Source organism: Nymphalis io, chromosome 17 (assembly GCF_905147045.1).
Source record: "Nymphalis io chromosome 17, ilAglIoxx1.1, whole genome shotgun sequence".
Lineage (NCBI taxonomy): Eukaryota > Metazoa > Arthropoda > Insecta > Lepidoptera > Nymphalidae > Nymphalis > Nymphalis io.
Genome location: NC_065904.1, coordinates 2,997,425 through 3,014,842, shown reverse-complemented (window position 1 = coordinate 3,014,842; position 17,418 = coordinate 2,997,425). Strand labels below are relative to the sequence as shown.

The 17,418-nt window shown below is 35.2% G+C and overlaps 1 protein-coding gene across 8 annotated transcripts in view; it reads right to left on the bottom strand.

Annotated features, from left to right (window-relative positions):
* Positions 1 to 10,594: 10,594 nt before the first annotated feature.
* LOC126774939 (transient receptor potential cation channel trpm) overlaps positions 10,595 to 17,418 on the bottom strand; it is a 269,678-nt gene continuing 262,854 nt past the window's right edge. For 7 of the 8 annotated variants that reach the window (XM_050496600.1, XM_050496605.1, XM_050496606.1 and 4 more), the window contains 4 exons: positions 17,050 to 17,220; positions 16,767 to 16,885; positions 16,320 to 16,485; positions 10,595 to 16,166 (listed from right to left, as the gene is read on the bottom strand). In XM_050496600.1, coding sequence (XP_050352557.1) covers positions 16,322 to 16,485; positions 16,767 to 16,885; positions 17,050 to 17,220 — 454 coding nt within the window. In that variant the 3' untranslated portion in view covers positions 10,595 to 16,166; positions 16,320 to 16,321. The remainder of the gene's footprint in view (positions 16,167 to 16,319; positions 16,486 to 16,766; positions 16,886 to 17,049; positions 17,221 to 17,418) is intronic. The other variant, XM_050496602.1, reaches the window with a different exon arrangement.

Genomic DNA, 17,418 nt, shown 5'->3' with positions numbered 1-17,418 from the left:
TTACCTCTTTGTTTAGGGTCTATTTGTAGCGAATTATTATTTTCATATTTTACAGTGAATAGTTTATTATATCGCGCAAAATAGCTTACGAAGCTTTTATTTGTTTCGGTAACATAGCTTAGGAGATAGTGATATTAAAATTGTACTTAAGAAACATATATAAACTTCTTGTATAATATAAAAGTAAATAGGATATTGACATGGGGAAATGGGTACCTTGGGTGGACTAGTTATTATTTAAGCAGTGTTTAATAATATGATAAATCTAAAATGTATGCTATACTTTGAAAATGCTTACCTTTCTCTAATTTTCAGGAAACTTTTATGATATAAGTTAATAGCGTTCCTAAGCCGCGAAGATTTTTGCCCTAAAAATATATATTTAGTTTATATTTCTGACCTGTTATACGTTTTATGTAGGCCCGAATTCTGATACCCTGACACGCCGGGACGAAGACAGCTGACTTAGAATATGAATCTGATTGTTTTAATCCCATGAAATACGTTTTGTGAAATAACAAAATATCTCTATATTGTAAGGATTTCAGCTAGCACTGAATAGAGGGAACTACACATTTAAAAATAATAGTTTTTTATTTGATTCTAAAATACATAATATCCGCCCGCGGCTTCGCCCACGCGTGAAGAAGATATTATATCACATAGTACCCTATGTCATTTTCTGTACCCGGAAAATTGTATGCGAAATTTCATAATGATCGGCCGAGTACTTAAGAGGTGAAAGCGTTACAAACAAACTTCGCATCTTTCGCATTTATAATCAGACTCGGCCTTATATATTAGATCCAAGGTGTAGGCACTTTGACATTTGATTTTTCGGCTTGTTAGGACCCCTATGCCGGTGCCTTGTAAAACCGGGGCTGTTTGATAACAATATTTAAATAAAAAAACACTATAAAAGTTTGATTAAAGTAAAATTTCCCTGTAACTAAATATTGAGGTAGCTCTTATAGTACTTCGAAAGCAGGGCAATAAACGGAATGGTTGAGCATTGTCCGGCCAATTCGAAGTAAGTGCCTTTGGCTGTGTGTTTATTCCTTTCGACGATGCTCTCCTTGGCCAAGCTCTTAAACTATTATTGATCACTAGAAGCGGCAACTTTACCAAATTGATTCACGATTAGATTTTGTATTCGACGTTTTTTATACAAGACTGTCTTCATAGACAATGTAAATCTCAGTCGTTATATAATAAAATAGATTATACAATGCGGGAAATAAGTATGTTTTCTCTTAAATGATATGGAATCAAACTCTCGACTCTCGAATTTTGAGGTAGTATGTTTATATAGTATGTAAGTAAATACTAACGGCTTTTATCCATAATAATAATAATAATATCCTGGGATATTATTCACACACGGCCATCTGATCCCAACTAAGCAGAGCTTGTACTATGGAAACCAGACAGCTGATATACTACATATACTACAATTCTTTTGTAAATACATACTTATATAAATAATTACAACCAGACTGACAAACAGCACACAAATATGAGTTATGGGTAGGAATCGAACCCACAACCTTCGGCGTGAAAGGCAAGTATCTACCAATTACGCTAATCGGCTCATCAAATTGTTTCTGATTATATTAATAATGTTGTAGTATTTCGTATGTCAAACTAATAATGACAGAAAGAGAGAATACACTGTTTAACTGTTAACATTTATTTCAGATGCCGTGGAGTACCGGCTTAGAATAGTACTCCCCCAATCTCATCCCGTGGGTGTCGTAAGAGGCGACTGAGGGACGGGGAAAAGGGGGGATGGGCAGCAGCGTCCCCCCTCCCATAAACATCTTACCCCCTACTGCGCTCGCCAACACGCCTGCCCAGCGCGGCGAGTATGGGCAAACCCCTCCCTTAATGGCAGATGCGCCCAAAAAAAGGCCCCAGTTACCGGCAAGCCCGCTAGGCCCGACCAAGGTAGCGGTCGCGGTATCGGCAGGGCAGGGGGTGCTAAGAATCACCGGTTCACGGCAGGCTACCGTATAAAACGACTGAAAATGGCAACGTATAATGGACGCTCGATGAGGCTGGACCATCACCTCGCCGAATTAGAAGTAGAGTTAAGTCATATAAACTGGCATATACTGGGGTTATCTGAAGTCCGAAGACAGGGGGAGGACACGATAACTCTAGAGTCCGGTAACTTACTCTACTTCCGCGAAGGTGATAACCTCTCCCAGGGTGGTGTCGGTTTTCTAGTCAAAAATGATCTCATTAGCAGCATTGTGGAAATCAGTAGTGTGTCGAACCGGGTAGCGTACCTTGTCCTAAAACTTTCCGACAGGTACTCCCTGAAGGTTGTACAGGTATATGCGCCAACTTCGACATACTCTGATGATGTGGTCGAAGCGATGTACGAGGACATCGCAAAGGCCCTCAACGACACCTCGAGGGCCCACTACAATGTTGTTATGGGAGACTTTAATGCTAAAGTGGGAGTACAAGATAGCGGTGAATCGAAAGTCGGACCTTACGGCTTGGGCTGCAGAAATCACAGGGGGCAAATGCTGGTAAACTTTCTCGAAGCGCAGGGGCTTTTTTTGATGAATTCTTTCTTTCAAAAAAAGCCTCAGAGGAGGTGGACCTGGCGAAGCCCCGATAACGTGACAAGGAACGAGATAGACTTTATCATTTCGAATAAAAGGCACATATTTAGAGATGTTTCAGTGATCAACAAGTTTAATACCGGAAGTGATCACCGCTTGGTTCGAGGCACTCTAAATATCAACTTAAAAGCCGAAAGATCGAGAATGATGAGGTCTACTCTCCGACCTACCATGCTCCAAGCTGCTCAAGGCTCCGAAAAGTTCCAAATGGAACTTCAAAATCAATTCACCGCGTTGGAAACCATAAGCAGCATTGATGAGAGAACCGACACGCTGGTCAAAATACTGCAAAACACATCCCGCAAGTGTTTTCCGCCACAGAAAAGAGACAACGCACCAAAACTCTCTGCTGAGACACTCGAGCTCATGAGAAAACGACGAGAACTACCATCGTTTTTGTCAGATAAGGCCTTAAACCGAACAATAAAAACGCTGACGCGACGCGATCTCCGACGCTCCAATACCCGTGCCATCAAGGCTGCGATTGAGCAAAATCGGGGATCGAAAGTGTTCGCTCGCAAGTTTGGGAGGCCGCGTCTGACAAAACTTAAAACTGAAAATGGTGGGGTCGTTACCTCTAGGCCTGAGATTATCGGAGAAGTAGAGAGGTTTTATGGGCAGTTGTTCTCTTCAAGATCGGATAAACCCGTGGGAATCAGTATTGATGACCAGCGCGCCCCTCTTATGCGCCATTACTCCGAGGAGCTCCCGGTCGTTGACCAAGGAGAGATTAGGGCGGCTCTAGAACAGCTTAAAAACAACAAAGCTCCGGGAGATGACGGAATCACAACAGAGTTGCTTAAGGCAGGCGGGACTCCGGTCCTGAAAGAGCTAGCAAGCCTCTTTAATTCCGTCATCCAACATGGCAAGACCCCGGAAACGTGGAGCGGGAGTGAGGTGGTACTGTTTTTCAAGAAAGGTGATAAAACCCTCTTGAAAAACTACAGACCAATCTCCCTCCTGAGTCACGTGTATAAGCTGTTCTCAAGAGTCGTCACGAACCGTCTCGCCAGACGACTTGACGAGTTCCAGCCCCCAGAGCAAGCCGGCTTTCGATCAGGCTACAGCACCGTGGACCACATCCATACTGTTCGGCAGATTGTGCAGAAGACCGAAGAGTACAATCAGCCGCTGTGTATGGCATTTGTGGACTACGAGAAAGCCTTCGACTCCATCGAAACCTGGGCAGTGCTCGACTCATTGCAGAGATGTCATATCGATTGGAGATATATCGAGGTACTGAGATGTCTGTACAACGCCGCTACAATGACTGTCCACATCCAGGACTGTAAGACGAAGGCGATCCAACTGCGCAGAGGGGTGAGACAGGGGGATGTAATATCCCCGAAACTGTTCACCAACGCGTTGGAAGACGTTTTCAAAACGCTGGATTGGACTAGGTATGGAGTCAATGTAAACGGCGAGTACATCTTCGAGTACACCTTCGATTTGCCGACGATATCGTCATCATAGCAGAGTCGCTGGAACAACTCACCGAAATGCTGCGTAGCCTAGGCGAGTCTTCCCGGTGTGTCGGTCTCGGTATGAACTTGGACAAGACCAAGGTCATGTTCAATAGGCATGTCGTGCCGGGACCGATATACGTCGAGGGGAAACCTCTCGAAGTTGTTAGTGAATATACCTACCTAGGACAGATAATACAGGGAGCTTTGGCGCACCTTGGGAGAGGCCTATGTTCAGCAGTGGACAACGATTGGCTGTTGATATGATATGATATGATTTATTTCTAATTTATAATACCTCATATAATTGCACGTTACAATTAACTTAATCTTGTTCGAATGCTTAACCTTCAGTCATATTATTAAAACGTGCGAATACGAACGAAAACTGATAATATATGTACACTTCATTACGATGTTGTTGTGCTCTCAGAAACTTTTTTTTTTACGCTGGAAAAATGCATTACGCGTTTCCCCCACGGGAACAGTGGGGGTATGCGGGGCTCGCCGATGTCCGAGGCGCCGAGCGCGCCCCGAACAACGGAATACCCACTAAAAAACCAGCGGTACCCTTTCCGTCATAACGAGGAGCACGACGGGATCGCTTGCGCATGCTACTGCGATGCTCTGACGGGCGGCCTGCGTATGCAGGCCTCCATTCTCTAGGGGGATTACCAGGGTACTGAAGAACCCCCTAGTCCCGGCCTATTGCGGCGGAGGGAGAAGGTGCGCATAGCACCTCATTCTTCTCCCCAGTCTTCTTCAGCGGAGCAGGCTTGCAGCGGCGTCCTCTTCCCGCTCCCGCTCCGCGGCCTCCTTCTGCGACATTACACATTATAATACACGAAAAAGAGGTGGCGGTGTCCTTATCGCGGTTTTAAAACACTTAAAGTGCAAAAGCTTGCCACAATATGAAAGTTCTTGTGAAGACCTGTGGGTCAACGTCGAGGTAAAAAACACAAATGGTGCTGTTGAACGATTAAATATTTGCGCCGTTTATCTACCACTACCACTTAAAACTGACATCTCTGAGCTGTTTTCCACAAAAGCCCAACAGGCCATGGAGTCAAGCAATCACACACTTATAATAGGTGACTTCAACCTAAGTAACATTACTTGGTCCATGGATGCATACGTCCCCGCTGAAACAACCAGTCTGAAGCAAGTAGCAAAAATCGCACAAAGATGATTTGTGCGATTTTATCTTACTTAATGACCTCAACCAGCATAATAACATAACAAATAGTAAAGGTAAAATTCTAGACTTAATACTAAGTAATATGCAAATAATTAAACCAATTCGGTACTTATCGCCATTGATATTAGAGGACTCCTTACATCCCTCGTTAGAATTTTGTGTATCCTTTAAAGCTACCCGTTTTCTTCAGACTAAAGCCCTTTATAAACTTAAGAAGAAATCAACAAACTTATCAATTCAATTAACTGGGAATTTGAACTCAAAAATTGTCTAGTCGTCAATCAGATGTTAACTAGATTTTATGAATTATTAAAAAAAAGCAAGTATACCAATAAAAAAGAAATGTAACACAAAATATCCTCCCTGGTACTCCAAAAACCTAATACCTAACTTAAAGAAAAATATAAATTTCACCAAAAGAATAAAAATACAACAATCCTTTGGACTGCCTTCATTTCGAAAAACTACGCGATTGCCACAAACTATCGATAAATTGTTATAACTCCTACATTCAAAATATTGAAAATGCTATTCATGTCAATTCCAGAGTTTTTTGGTTTTTCATTAAAAATAAAAGAAGAAGCAATAGTACTTATCCCGATCGAATGTATCTTAACAACAATGTAGCCACCACTGGCACAGAAATATGTGATTCATTTGCAAAAAGCATCGCACAGGCATATACAAAATCTGATATTAATGGTGACTCGGTCGTCGCCACAAATATTGATCATAACGTTAGCAGTATTTGTAATTTGTCATTTAGTACCTTCGATGTATATAAAATATTAAAAAAACTAGCCGAGACAAAAGGCGCTGGCTGTGATGAAATTCCACCGATCTTTTTAAAAAGATGCGCAAATGTCTTAATTTTTCCTATAACCACTATGCCTATATGCATGCCTAGATGCATGGAAAAATCCTTAGTAGTTCCAATTTATAAAACTGGAAAGAAACAATTAATTACCAATTATAGACCAATATCTCTCTTACCTACGTTAGCCAAAATTTTTGAAATACTAGTCGTCACCGAAAGATTATCTTGGCATTTTAAACAACAAATCATTGCCCACCAACACGGATTCGTTAAATCACGGTCAACTACAACAATTCTTCTTTGCTTCACTTCCAAACTGTCTAAATCCATTGATACTCGCACTCCTGTGGAATATAATGTGAAGTATACGCACTCACGCACTCCTGTGGGTGTAATATATACCGATTTTAGTAAAGCCTTTGACAAAGTAGACCACTACATTTTGTTAAATAAATAGGCACAAGCTGGCATCGGCGGTTCATTCCTAACAGTAACAGTACAACAGTAACAGCCTGTTAATGTCCCACTGCTGGGCTAAGGCCTCCTCTCCCTTTTGAGGAGAAGGTTTGGAGCTTATTCCACCACGCTGCTCCAATGCGGGTTGGTAGAATACACATGTGGCAGAATTTCAATGAAATTAGACACATGCAGGTTTCCTCACGATGTTTTCCTTCACCGTTAAGCACGAGATGAATTATAAACACAAATTAAGCACATGAAAATTCAGTGGTGCTTGCCCGGGTTTGAACCCACGATCATCGGTTAAGATTCACGCGTTCTTACCACTAGGCCATCTCGGTTCATTCCTACATTGTTTTAAATCATATCTAATTAAAAGAACTTTTGAAGTAGTAATCAGTGGCTACAATTCTAAAACCTTCTCAGCGCCTTCAGGTGTACCACAAGGTTCACATCTTGGCCCGATCCTTTTCAATGTGTTTATTAACGACGTAACTAAATGTTTTAATTCTTCTAAATATTTCTTATACGCAGATGACCTAAAAATAATGAAGCCCATCTATAACAATACAGATGTAACTGACTTACAGAAAGATATAGATAGATTTACCAACTGGTGTAGCATAAATAAAATGTCACTCAATATCAAAAAGTGTCACTACGTCCAGTTTACTCGAAATAAAATACTTAAACCAAACAAATATTTCATAGATTCTATCCAGATTGAACAATTAAATAAAGTACGTGATCTTGGAATTATACTAGATTCTAAGCTACGATATGATGTGCATATCTTGAATAGTGTTTCCAAAGAAGTTAAATTGTTAGAATTTGTTTTAAGAAATGCCAAAGATTTTAAGAAGCCGTCCACCAAAATTACATTATTTAACACGCTTGTCCGTCCTATTCTTGAATACAACAGTATAATCTGGAACCCACATTATGATGTATACATTAAAAGAATAGAAAGCATCCAAAAACGTTTTCTCTACCACCTGTCATACAATGAGTATAACCTTAAAACTATTCCTACCTACTGCGATAGGCTTCAGCACTGTAAGATGATCTCCCTAAACTCCAGAAGAAAAATAACTGACATGCTTATGTTGTATAAAATAATAAATGGAAAATTTGATTCTAGCGACTTGTTTCAACAAATTAATCTTAATGTACCTTCTCGTTTACCTCGTAGAAACACTTACAATCACTTTTATATTTCTACATCCAATTCAAATCTCGGACACTATGCTGCTTTGCCAAGGATCTGCAGGCTATATAATGCGCTTTCTAAACAGCACACTGACTTGAATATACCCCAATACAATACCCTAGAATTAACTAAGTTTAAAAAATATCTTAAAAAATTGTTTCTTAATACATAATGTTTTGTTTTTTTGTTTAAAGGTTTTATTTTTAAGTTTTATAATTACTCGTTATTTTAATTTTAATTTTTGTAGTTATTTTTATATATTTCTTAACTCACATTTGCACAATTAAGTCTTAGTTTAACCACTGTTTACCTTATTTTAGTTCCTATGTTTTATTGAGTGTGGTACTCAATTAACAAATGTAACATTTAGTTTAAATTTTTTTTCATTTCTGTTTAGTCATTATTTATGTGCTTGCTGTGGTCTCCTTGAATTGAAGGAGCACACATATTTTAAAAATATTATTCCACGATGTAATGTACTCGTAAGTGTGTATCCTTTGTTGGAGATCCTTAATAAATGAATAAATAAACATTTATAAGACAGTAAGTCCTTTTCCGACTTGAAAAAAAGGAGAAAAGTTTTAATTCGACTGTATTGTATTTTTATTATTATTAAAAAAAAAAGAGGAGAGGAGGCCTTTAGCCCTGGAGTGGGACATTCACAGGCTGTTACGGACGGACGGACGAACGGATATTATTTCTTTTTGCGTTGAGTTCATTATAGCTCCTAGGGGGTATCATCTCCATCTCATCGGTATTGCACATTTTTAAGTTTATATTTGCAGTGTGCATTCAAAAAATGTATTTTTTTTAGTTTATATTATTTTGGATATATTTATTTTTTATTAAGTGAATACTATAGTATAACTTTTAATTAATAAAATATTGTCCACTTATGTATATTTCATCACAAAGGAAGTAAACCAGTAGTTCTCACTAATCCCTTCTAGCTTCTTGTTATATTAATATTACGGGACTAATGATGTGTAATCCATCCTAGAGAAATCGCGAGAGTGTACTATAATCTATTCTGTAAGAGCCAAATAGTACCGCAATTAATAGTAAGCCAATTGTACCACAAAACAAGCTCGTGAAATGTTAGAGAGCGATATAACTGACAAACTAATAACACAGTGATTAAAGAAACTGTAATGTAATTATAACTTTTATAGAATACACGCTTCGAAATAGCGTACCAACGTAGTCGAGAGTGACAAGTTAGGTGGGCGTTAGGCACATATGTCTGATGTCCTTTTCTGTATCCCTGACAACGTATATGCAATATTTCATGATGATATATAGGTATAACTTATTATAATGTATGTAATAAAGACGCATAACGGAGTAAACCAACCACCAACTCTGGAGCGGCGTGGTGGAATAAGCTCCCAAGCCTTTTTCTCAAACAGGGAGAGGAGGCGTTTAGCCCAGCAGTGGGGCATTCACAGGCTGTTAGGGAAGTAGTAAATATAAGCGTTGTGAAATTAATTTCGAGGGATGGATGTATATTATAACAAGAAAAGTGTTGTTGTTGTTAAATATGTCATAAATGTAATTATATAAAAAAGGGGTAGGTAAGGCGGACATATCAGTTATCCCAATAAAAAAAAGAAAGAAAATGTTTTATTGATAACAATTAAGCATTACAAACTAGTTGCAAGGGCTTATACCCGGTACCTGCTAGTCCACCAAACACAAAAAAGCTACTAAACATTATGTAGCACGATAACATTTTATAACAGTGTGTAACATTTTGCTACAACATTTTAAGAATGTTATATGTTACAAACGCTTCGACACTGGTTGAACTCCTTGTATAACATCGTATGACATTCTGTAAACATCAGCCTGTATATATATACAATAAAAGTTATAATTTGTCATCATTCTCTAACCGGTTATAAAAGGGAATAATAACTCGCTTATTAGGATACCAAAATGATATGCAGGTTAGTTACGAATTATATGTATGTATATATGATATATTATTATTTCAATCTGTTATTATAGTATGTATTTGCTAAGCAACATCCATCTCGGCTCAATAACACCGATGTTATGACTTATTATTATAATAATAACACAATATATAATAAGATTTTTTACAATCAATTCAATGTAAATAAATATAATACAGATAAAAAATAATTACCTTATTAAAAATGCTCGCAGTATTTACTGTTTGTATTACATATTCTCGTGACGAGAATTGGAAAAGGAAAACGATGCCTCGACCTCAAATAATTGGGAAAGGGCAACGAACGATATTTATTTAATTAAAAAATAATTAATGTGGACTTAGTACAGATTATTATTTGCTTTATATTTTGGACTGTGTGACTGTTATACAGTACATATGTCATACTTTGACTGCCTCGATGGTTTAGTGGTTAGATATAAGGCCACAGATCCCGAGATCCTGGGTTCAAAACACGAGTCGAGCCATAGAGGTTATTGTGATTTAAGAGAAATTCTCAGCCCGTTGAATTGACCATGGTCCGGTTGTGGCGAATTTGCTGTCCCATCGGATTATGTGTGAGGGTATAGAGTGCACCTGTGCACTCTAAGTGTATTTGCGCATACACTAGAGTAGGTATCATAATACCAGCGGAGTTTTCTAATCTCACGAAAACAGTTAGCAGGACGTCATCATTATCGCCATCATCTTACCACTTAGACAAAAACTTAAAAATAATTTCTCGCGCTTTTTCAAGTTCCACGTTGTTTCAATTAGTTAGTTGACTATTAAAATGGAGACGGCAGCCAAAATCGTTCAGGACATAATTCCGCAGATAAAATAAAAATACAATATTATCACAAATATATTTATTGTATCATTGTTGTTTACGTAACACAGACGAAGTACTATCACTCTGAAGATTGATCTATTAAGAAATCCCAATAAGGACAGATATTTGAAATAGCTTAAATATAAAACGTTGTGCTGAAAGCAAATTGATTTGATACAATGTATGATATAAACTTGTGCATTGGAATTTGCGTTTTCTTTTCTTCCAAATTTTGAGGCGATAATTGTTTAGTCTTTTTAAAGGCATCATATCTGTGACAAAGCGAAACGAAAGCGATATGTGTCGATATTCACTTTACAATCAGTTGTTTTAAAAAAATATATAAACAACTTTTGGCTCAATTATGAATCATATTTATATAAACGATTGGTTTTATAAATTATACATTTGATAAATTACCAGACAAAGTTTAATTCCATAAAATATAATTTGACAAACAATTAACTTAATAATAATTAATCATACATCGATTGGGATATAAATTAAACCTTTGCACATATCCCAAGTGGAATATTTGCGAATTGAATGTATGTCAAATTATGTTAAAACAATATTATCAGGATAAAATATTTGTTATCTGAATAGTTTCTGAAAGGTTTTATGCAATTTCATAATTTGTATGTTTTTTTATATCAGGGAACCGAATGAGCATCTTAAACAATCATTTTTCTATCGTTTCGCCGTTTCACGTGTCTTGAGTTTATAAATATAATATGAATCTGTACTTAATATTTCTTCAGAACTAAAGGAAGTTGTGAAAGTTTCTGAAGTTAAAAAGTCATCAGTAAAGTGATTTATACATCGCCATGAAAATCGGAAGAATGATCATAGATGATGAAAGTAAGTGCCGTTTCATCCGAATCAATCACTTCATTTGGTATAAAACAACGCTTCCACATTAACATTATATATATTTACACACAATTTGCTAAATACTAACGACCTTATACATAAAGTTTATTAAACTTATTCTAACTTAAATATGTTTTATTTACTTATAATTTATTTATTGATAGTAGTCGATAGGGCTGAAGGCAGATCCGTACCATTAGCCCTTTATTTATTAAAACATACCAACACAAAGGTCACTCACCTTTGTGTAATTAAACTGAATGTTTGGTAGTGCATAAACAATTATGCATAGTATTGTAAACTACTACAAAATTTTTTTGACAAAACTTAATGCTGTACTATCATTTTTAATTCCACCACATAGGAAAGGGATAGCATTTACTTTAAAATTAGTTTAAATTTTAAAGATTAATTATCAGACCCAGCGGACTTAGATGAATTTATTCCATTTGAGTCGAAGCGATGCCTATTGTCTTTCTACCGCTAATCTTTGATCTCGTGATTTGGAATTCTTATCTCAATTTGATACATTTAAGTCCCGCTGTGCGTTATTGCTTACATTTTATTTATCGATTGTGAACAGGAAATTGATCAAGACAAAAGCCGTAGAAAAGAGTGAAGCCTCCTTACCTTCGACACTGCAATTTTTGAGAGTAAAAATGGTATAATAATAAGCAATGACATTGGATAATGTAAACGCGGTATAAATAAAGGATGTATTTAATACCTAGATTGAAAGTTAACAAGTGAAAGCCAAGCAGACTATTCGTAAGTCACCACTCAGGAGTGGGCAGTTAAGGGCGCTGGTTGGAACTTCTTCCACCACGAAGTTCCTCTGTGGGTTTTTTATAATCGATGAACGATCGTCAAGCACGAGATAAATATTACTTAAGTTATAATATGTTTAATAAACGTTTATGAATAATACGGTAAAATTATCAAATATGATTATCGAACGCACCCGATTAAACTTTACGATTAAAAATTGCAATATATATTTCATGCTATTTTCTCTTTTTTAAGCGGGACTAGTTCTAATTATTTCATCAGTAATATTAAAATTTTTGTACCTAAAAATTTGTATTTATATCTTTTAAGATAGACAATTAGAAGCACAGGTATTAAATTGATTTCATTTATCAAATATTCCGATTTGATTTCGGACATTTTTTAAAAATAATATAATATGTAACAACTATAAAATAAAGAAGATTTTTACGTTACGTAGTTTAATAACTAGTGGTCTTTATAGCAAACGAAAAGTACAAATGAATGATTTACATCGTCGAATAGTAATCCTAATAACTCGAGTTATTTTCTTGGTTCAGTTCATTAATCATCTCTCGGTCGTAGAATATAATATTAATTTAAAACAAAATACATATATGTAAATTTGCTGCATAGTAAAATTTCAAAATGAAGTTCGTGAAATACATAATATAAACGTGTTTAAACCATTTATATACTCTGTTCGATATTTATGTACAAAATGATGATTATTTTAATCTGTTACTTTTATAATTTGCACTAAATATTTGGTATATATGAACACATTGTGACGAAAAAAACTATATAGACCGCTAAGTTATTTTTCATACGATAAAACGTCGTTTGAAATAAATAAATTTAAAAAATATCTGAAGGAAAATAATGAGCGCATTAACATTTTTTTTAAATATTTAAAATACTTTTCAACTTTGATAAATACATTTTTCTGTAATTAAAATTTTCATAATGATTTTGTACCGAATTTATTTTTGAAGCGAAACTTATTTGGACTCACCGAAAAAATCAAAGGGCGAGTTTGAATAGTTATGAAATTTAACTAAAACTATTCCCCGCTGGAATTAAGAACAAGGGGAGTAAAGATAAAAAAACAACTGTAATCATGAATTGAAATGACATAACTGGTTTAAGTCGAGTTCTAAATAATCTGTGGTATTCATTACAGATTCATAAAAATAAAATATAAATAAATAAAATTTAAATATAATATAAAAATTGCGTATCGAATGCCAGCGTTATATTGGAACTTTGGAAGTAAAACTGAAGGATATAAATGGTTTTATTATAAGTAATAATGTATTAAACATGAAAACAGCAGAGCTATTAGTAAATCGCATGAAATATGTAAATATAAGGTTTTTTATCTTTACTTTACCTGCCTTTGGAATATTTAAACGTTTTTTTACGCAGAAAACGTTTCACTTCTGCTACATGTATGATTAAAGAATGCGTTGATTATATATATAGATTGATTATATATATAAATAGATAAAAATAATTTTAGATAAATATAAAATGATTATGTATAGAAAGAATTGCACTATTTTTATTATGTGTACAGATATATTTTTTTCGATATGTAGAGTATAAAGATACTTTTAAGTACATTAATAAATACAGTATAAGATTTTAGAAAAAGTGCTAAGTTTCAAAAGCTTTAGATAAACTTCTTACATAGATTGAAATTTTTTAGTTTTTTTTTTTTAAATCTACTATAGCTTAAGTATTTTATATACAGCCTAAATTTGAACAGATTGGATAACGACCCTATTTTATATAGATTACTCTCACAATCAACATGCATTTTTTTTTACCCTTCATTATATTATTTCAACGCCGGTAACATTATTTCGTAATCTATCTGATATTATTTACACCGTGAGCACTAGTGTTGTATTGTCTTTGTCTAGATAATAACATTCTATTCTGTACAATAATTTAAAAAACGGTATCAGATAACACGATGTCAATTTATTTGTTACTTTGTAAAAAAAAAAACTATCACATTTTATAAAACCATGTCAACTGGTAGGTGTTCTATTTTTGAAAATGCTTTCTCGTATGTCAGTGTGACCGTAAAAATGTTATGCATTTTTTTTTAAATAAATAAGATATTTATCTATTATTTATATCATTATTTAGGTCATTCGTTGTTATTCAAATTAGTAATATTTAAAATTTAATTTGTTTCGAAGAATCACGATTCGTCGTCAAAATTGTATTCATAACAGATTAACGAGTACAAGATTTACAAATATAAAATTTTACGCTTTTTTCTTTGTGTCCATTAAAAAAAAATGTTTACAAAATCCACATTAAGAATTAGGATGGTAGCCTCAAATGACAACTTAAGACGAATTAAAAAAGCTTTCGAAAAATAAACGTTAACGAATCGAATTAAAAAGTCAACACAGCTATAGATAAATAAATTCTTAATGGTTCACAGCTGCTTGTTGTAACCATAGTTTAACGAATTTCGAAATAAACAAATGTAGGTTGCGTCAAGTTTTTGACATGTGACGTAAAGTGTCATTAACTAACGTTGCAAATACTTTGAGATTACAATATTTCATTTTTGGCAATTAATTATGGTACGAATATTTTTAATTTTTAATTCCTTCGAAATTTGTCGCAGCAACTTTTGAGGTTATTTTCCGTAAAATTATATATTTTGACTAAAGAGCATTATTATGTTATTTCAAAAGGATATAAGAGATAATAAAAATATATTATCTATTGTTAAATCTCGTGAAATAACAACAAGGTTGCTAATCTTTCAGAAAGTGAGAATAGAGGAATTAAATTAAGCATTGCATTTGTTTGTCTGCAGAGAAAATTGTTGACTATGAATATTTAGAAGAGAAGCAAAAAGTTATTTTATTAGCAAAAACATAAGAACAATTTTTCCAAAAAAATTACTCTTTTTACTTTCCATACATATTTTATCAATTTAAAGAATATAGTAAAAATTCATTTAGATTCGTTCGGAAATTAAACATCAATATAATTTATAAAAAGAAAATCCAACGATATTTCGTTCACTGGCGAAATCGTCTGATCAAAGAATAATACAATTTTCACTATTTTTAAGAGTAGTTAAAACATTACATCACGTTTTATAATATGATTGCAAGATAAATTAAAATATATATTTTTAAATAAATAATATTGATTTTATATGTATTTAGATTTTACATACACACACACACACACACAGGTTGAAAAAAAGTCGCTGATTCAGTCAATTTCTAACAATTCTTGGCTTGCATTTGTAAACGTCAGACGGTTCGATAGTTTTTCTAAAGGTAAAGCGGAATTTTCCGCTAAAATAAATGAGACCTGTCAACTTGACAGATCTCAAACGCCATTTTTTTACCGTGTGCGTGTATAAATTGAATTTCTTTTGTTATACTGTTATGGGTGTAGAAATATTTTAATAACTCAGAAAAAAGTTATTTTGATTTAAAAAAAGTATCGCTTCTAAAAAACGAATAATGAACTGTTTTCATTTTAAGGTATGATTACCGTAATGGTGCCTCATTACTAAAATGCTTTGCTTTTGTTTTAAGCGGGTTTGAAAATAGCCTTCGTAAGAAGTTTTTACGGTCAATATTTAGCATTACATAATTAAAATAAAATTGCTACGACTTTACCAACGTCTGATTGAACATACAATTTTCGTAATACATTTTATGTCCAATTTTAGAATAGGGTATTTCTGGAAATATTAACAACTCTGAGAGTCTTAACTTAGTATAATTTACATCTTGATTCGACACGTTAAATATTCGCTACGAAGCCCTTATTGTAATAAAGTTTTTGGTTTTTTATCCCATCGTTATTCATGATTTGATATATTTCTTAAAAATTTTGGTCATTCCTATAGTCCATCTTCTACTTCTTAAAGATCTTTATAATAAGTGCGATGCTATTACCTGTAAAAAAAGTATTGTTTATTACATGGAATTGTAAATTTGACTTAATATATATATCTATTAGACACATGAATTTTTCCTCACTTGTAATAATGTCTGGAAAAAATAATAATCAATCAGTTAAGACTAGTTTTAAAGGACGGGTGAGCTTACTCCTAGCACATGGTCTCGGGGCGCGCGGGCTGCGGCGCGGGCGGCGGCTGCTCGGCCGAGCGCTGGCGCGGCAGCTGCGACGAGTCCAGCACGATGGACGGCCGCGGGGGGAGGTTCTCGCTCACCATGCGCGAGAGCGACAGATCGCTGGATGCGTTCGTGTCCCCTGGATTAAAAAAATTACTCAGGCTACGAGAGCGATATGGTAGCGGCGACCGCTTTAGTTTCAATAATTTAAGTGTAATTATAGACAATTGTTGACTATGAAAAAAAACAGATCCCTTTTTATATTGCACGATCCGATATTGTTGATAGTAAATATCAATTTCATGGAAATAGTAATGTCAGCCGCCAAACTATCTTGAAAACCTGACGAAATGCAAGTCTCAGAAGAGTCAAAGAAAAGTTGCAGTTTGCAAATTTTTAATAGATATGAAAGAAGCTCACCTGAAGGTTGCCTCGGAACCGGCAGTAGTACTTCTCCACAAGTATCATCACCAAGTAGCGGCTGCAACGGTGAAGGCAACTCACGACTGTCGATAGCTGACGCTCTTCGCAGGGAATGCCTAAATTTAAATATCCTTGTTGGTTATTTTCACTTTAAATTTATAAATATTGCTACTAAAGTAACAAACTCACAAAGCATTGACATAGAATAAATATGATTATTAATTAAATAAAAAACTATTCTATGATAATCATATTTAATCATTCGAGTTCTCAATCTTACCTCTGATGCGGGAGCCTCCTGTCGCTGACCGTGAGCAGTGTGGTTGTTTGCGGTTCCTCAGCGCTGGTGTTGACGCAGACGCTGATGCTGACACCACTCACTCCACCCTCTCCCTCCCCGTCCACACCCTCCTCCTCCTCGTATCTGGCCAGGACAGACTCCATTTCTAGGCTAAGGTTTAGATTGACCCCATGTATTGTCCCGTTCGGAATCATGTTAGTGATGTTAGTGCCGTTATTTTTGTTATACTTGACACGTGAATGTTAGATTTTGTCGTATTTGTGTCTGATGTTATTGTGTTAGAAGTTACTTGACTTTGATGTCATTATGTGTCCAAATACGCTATAATATTTTATGGCAGAAAGCCAA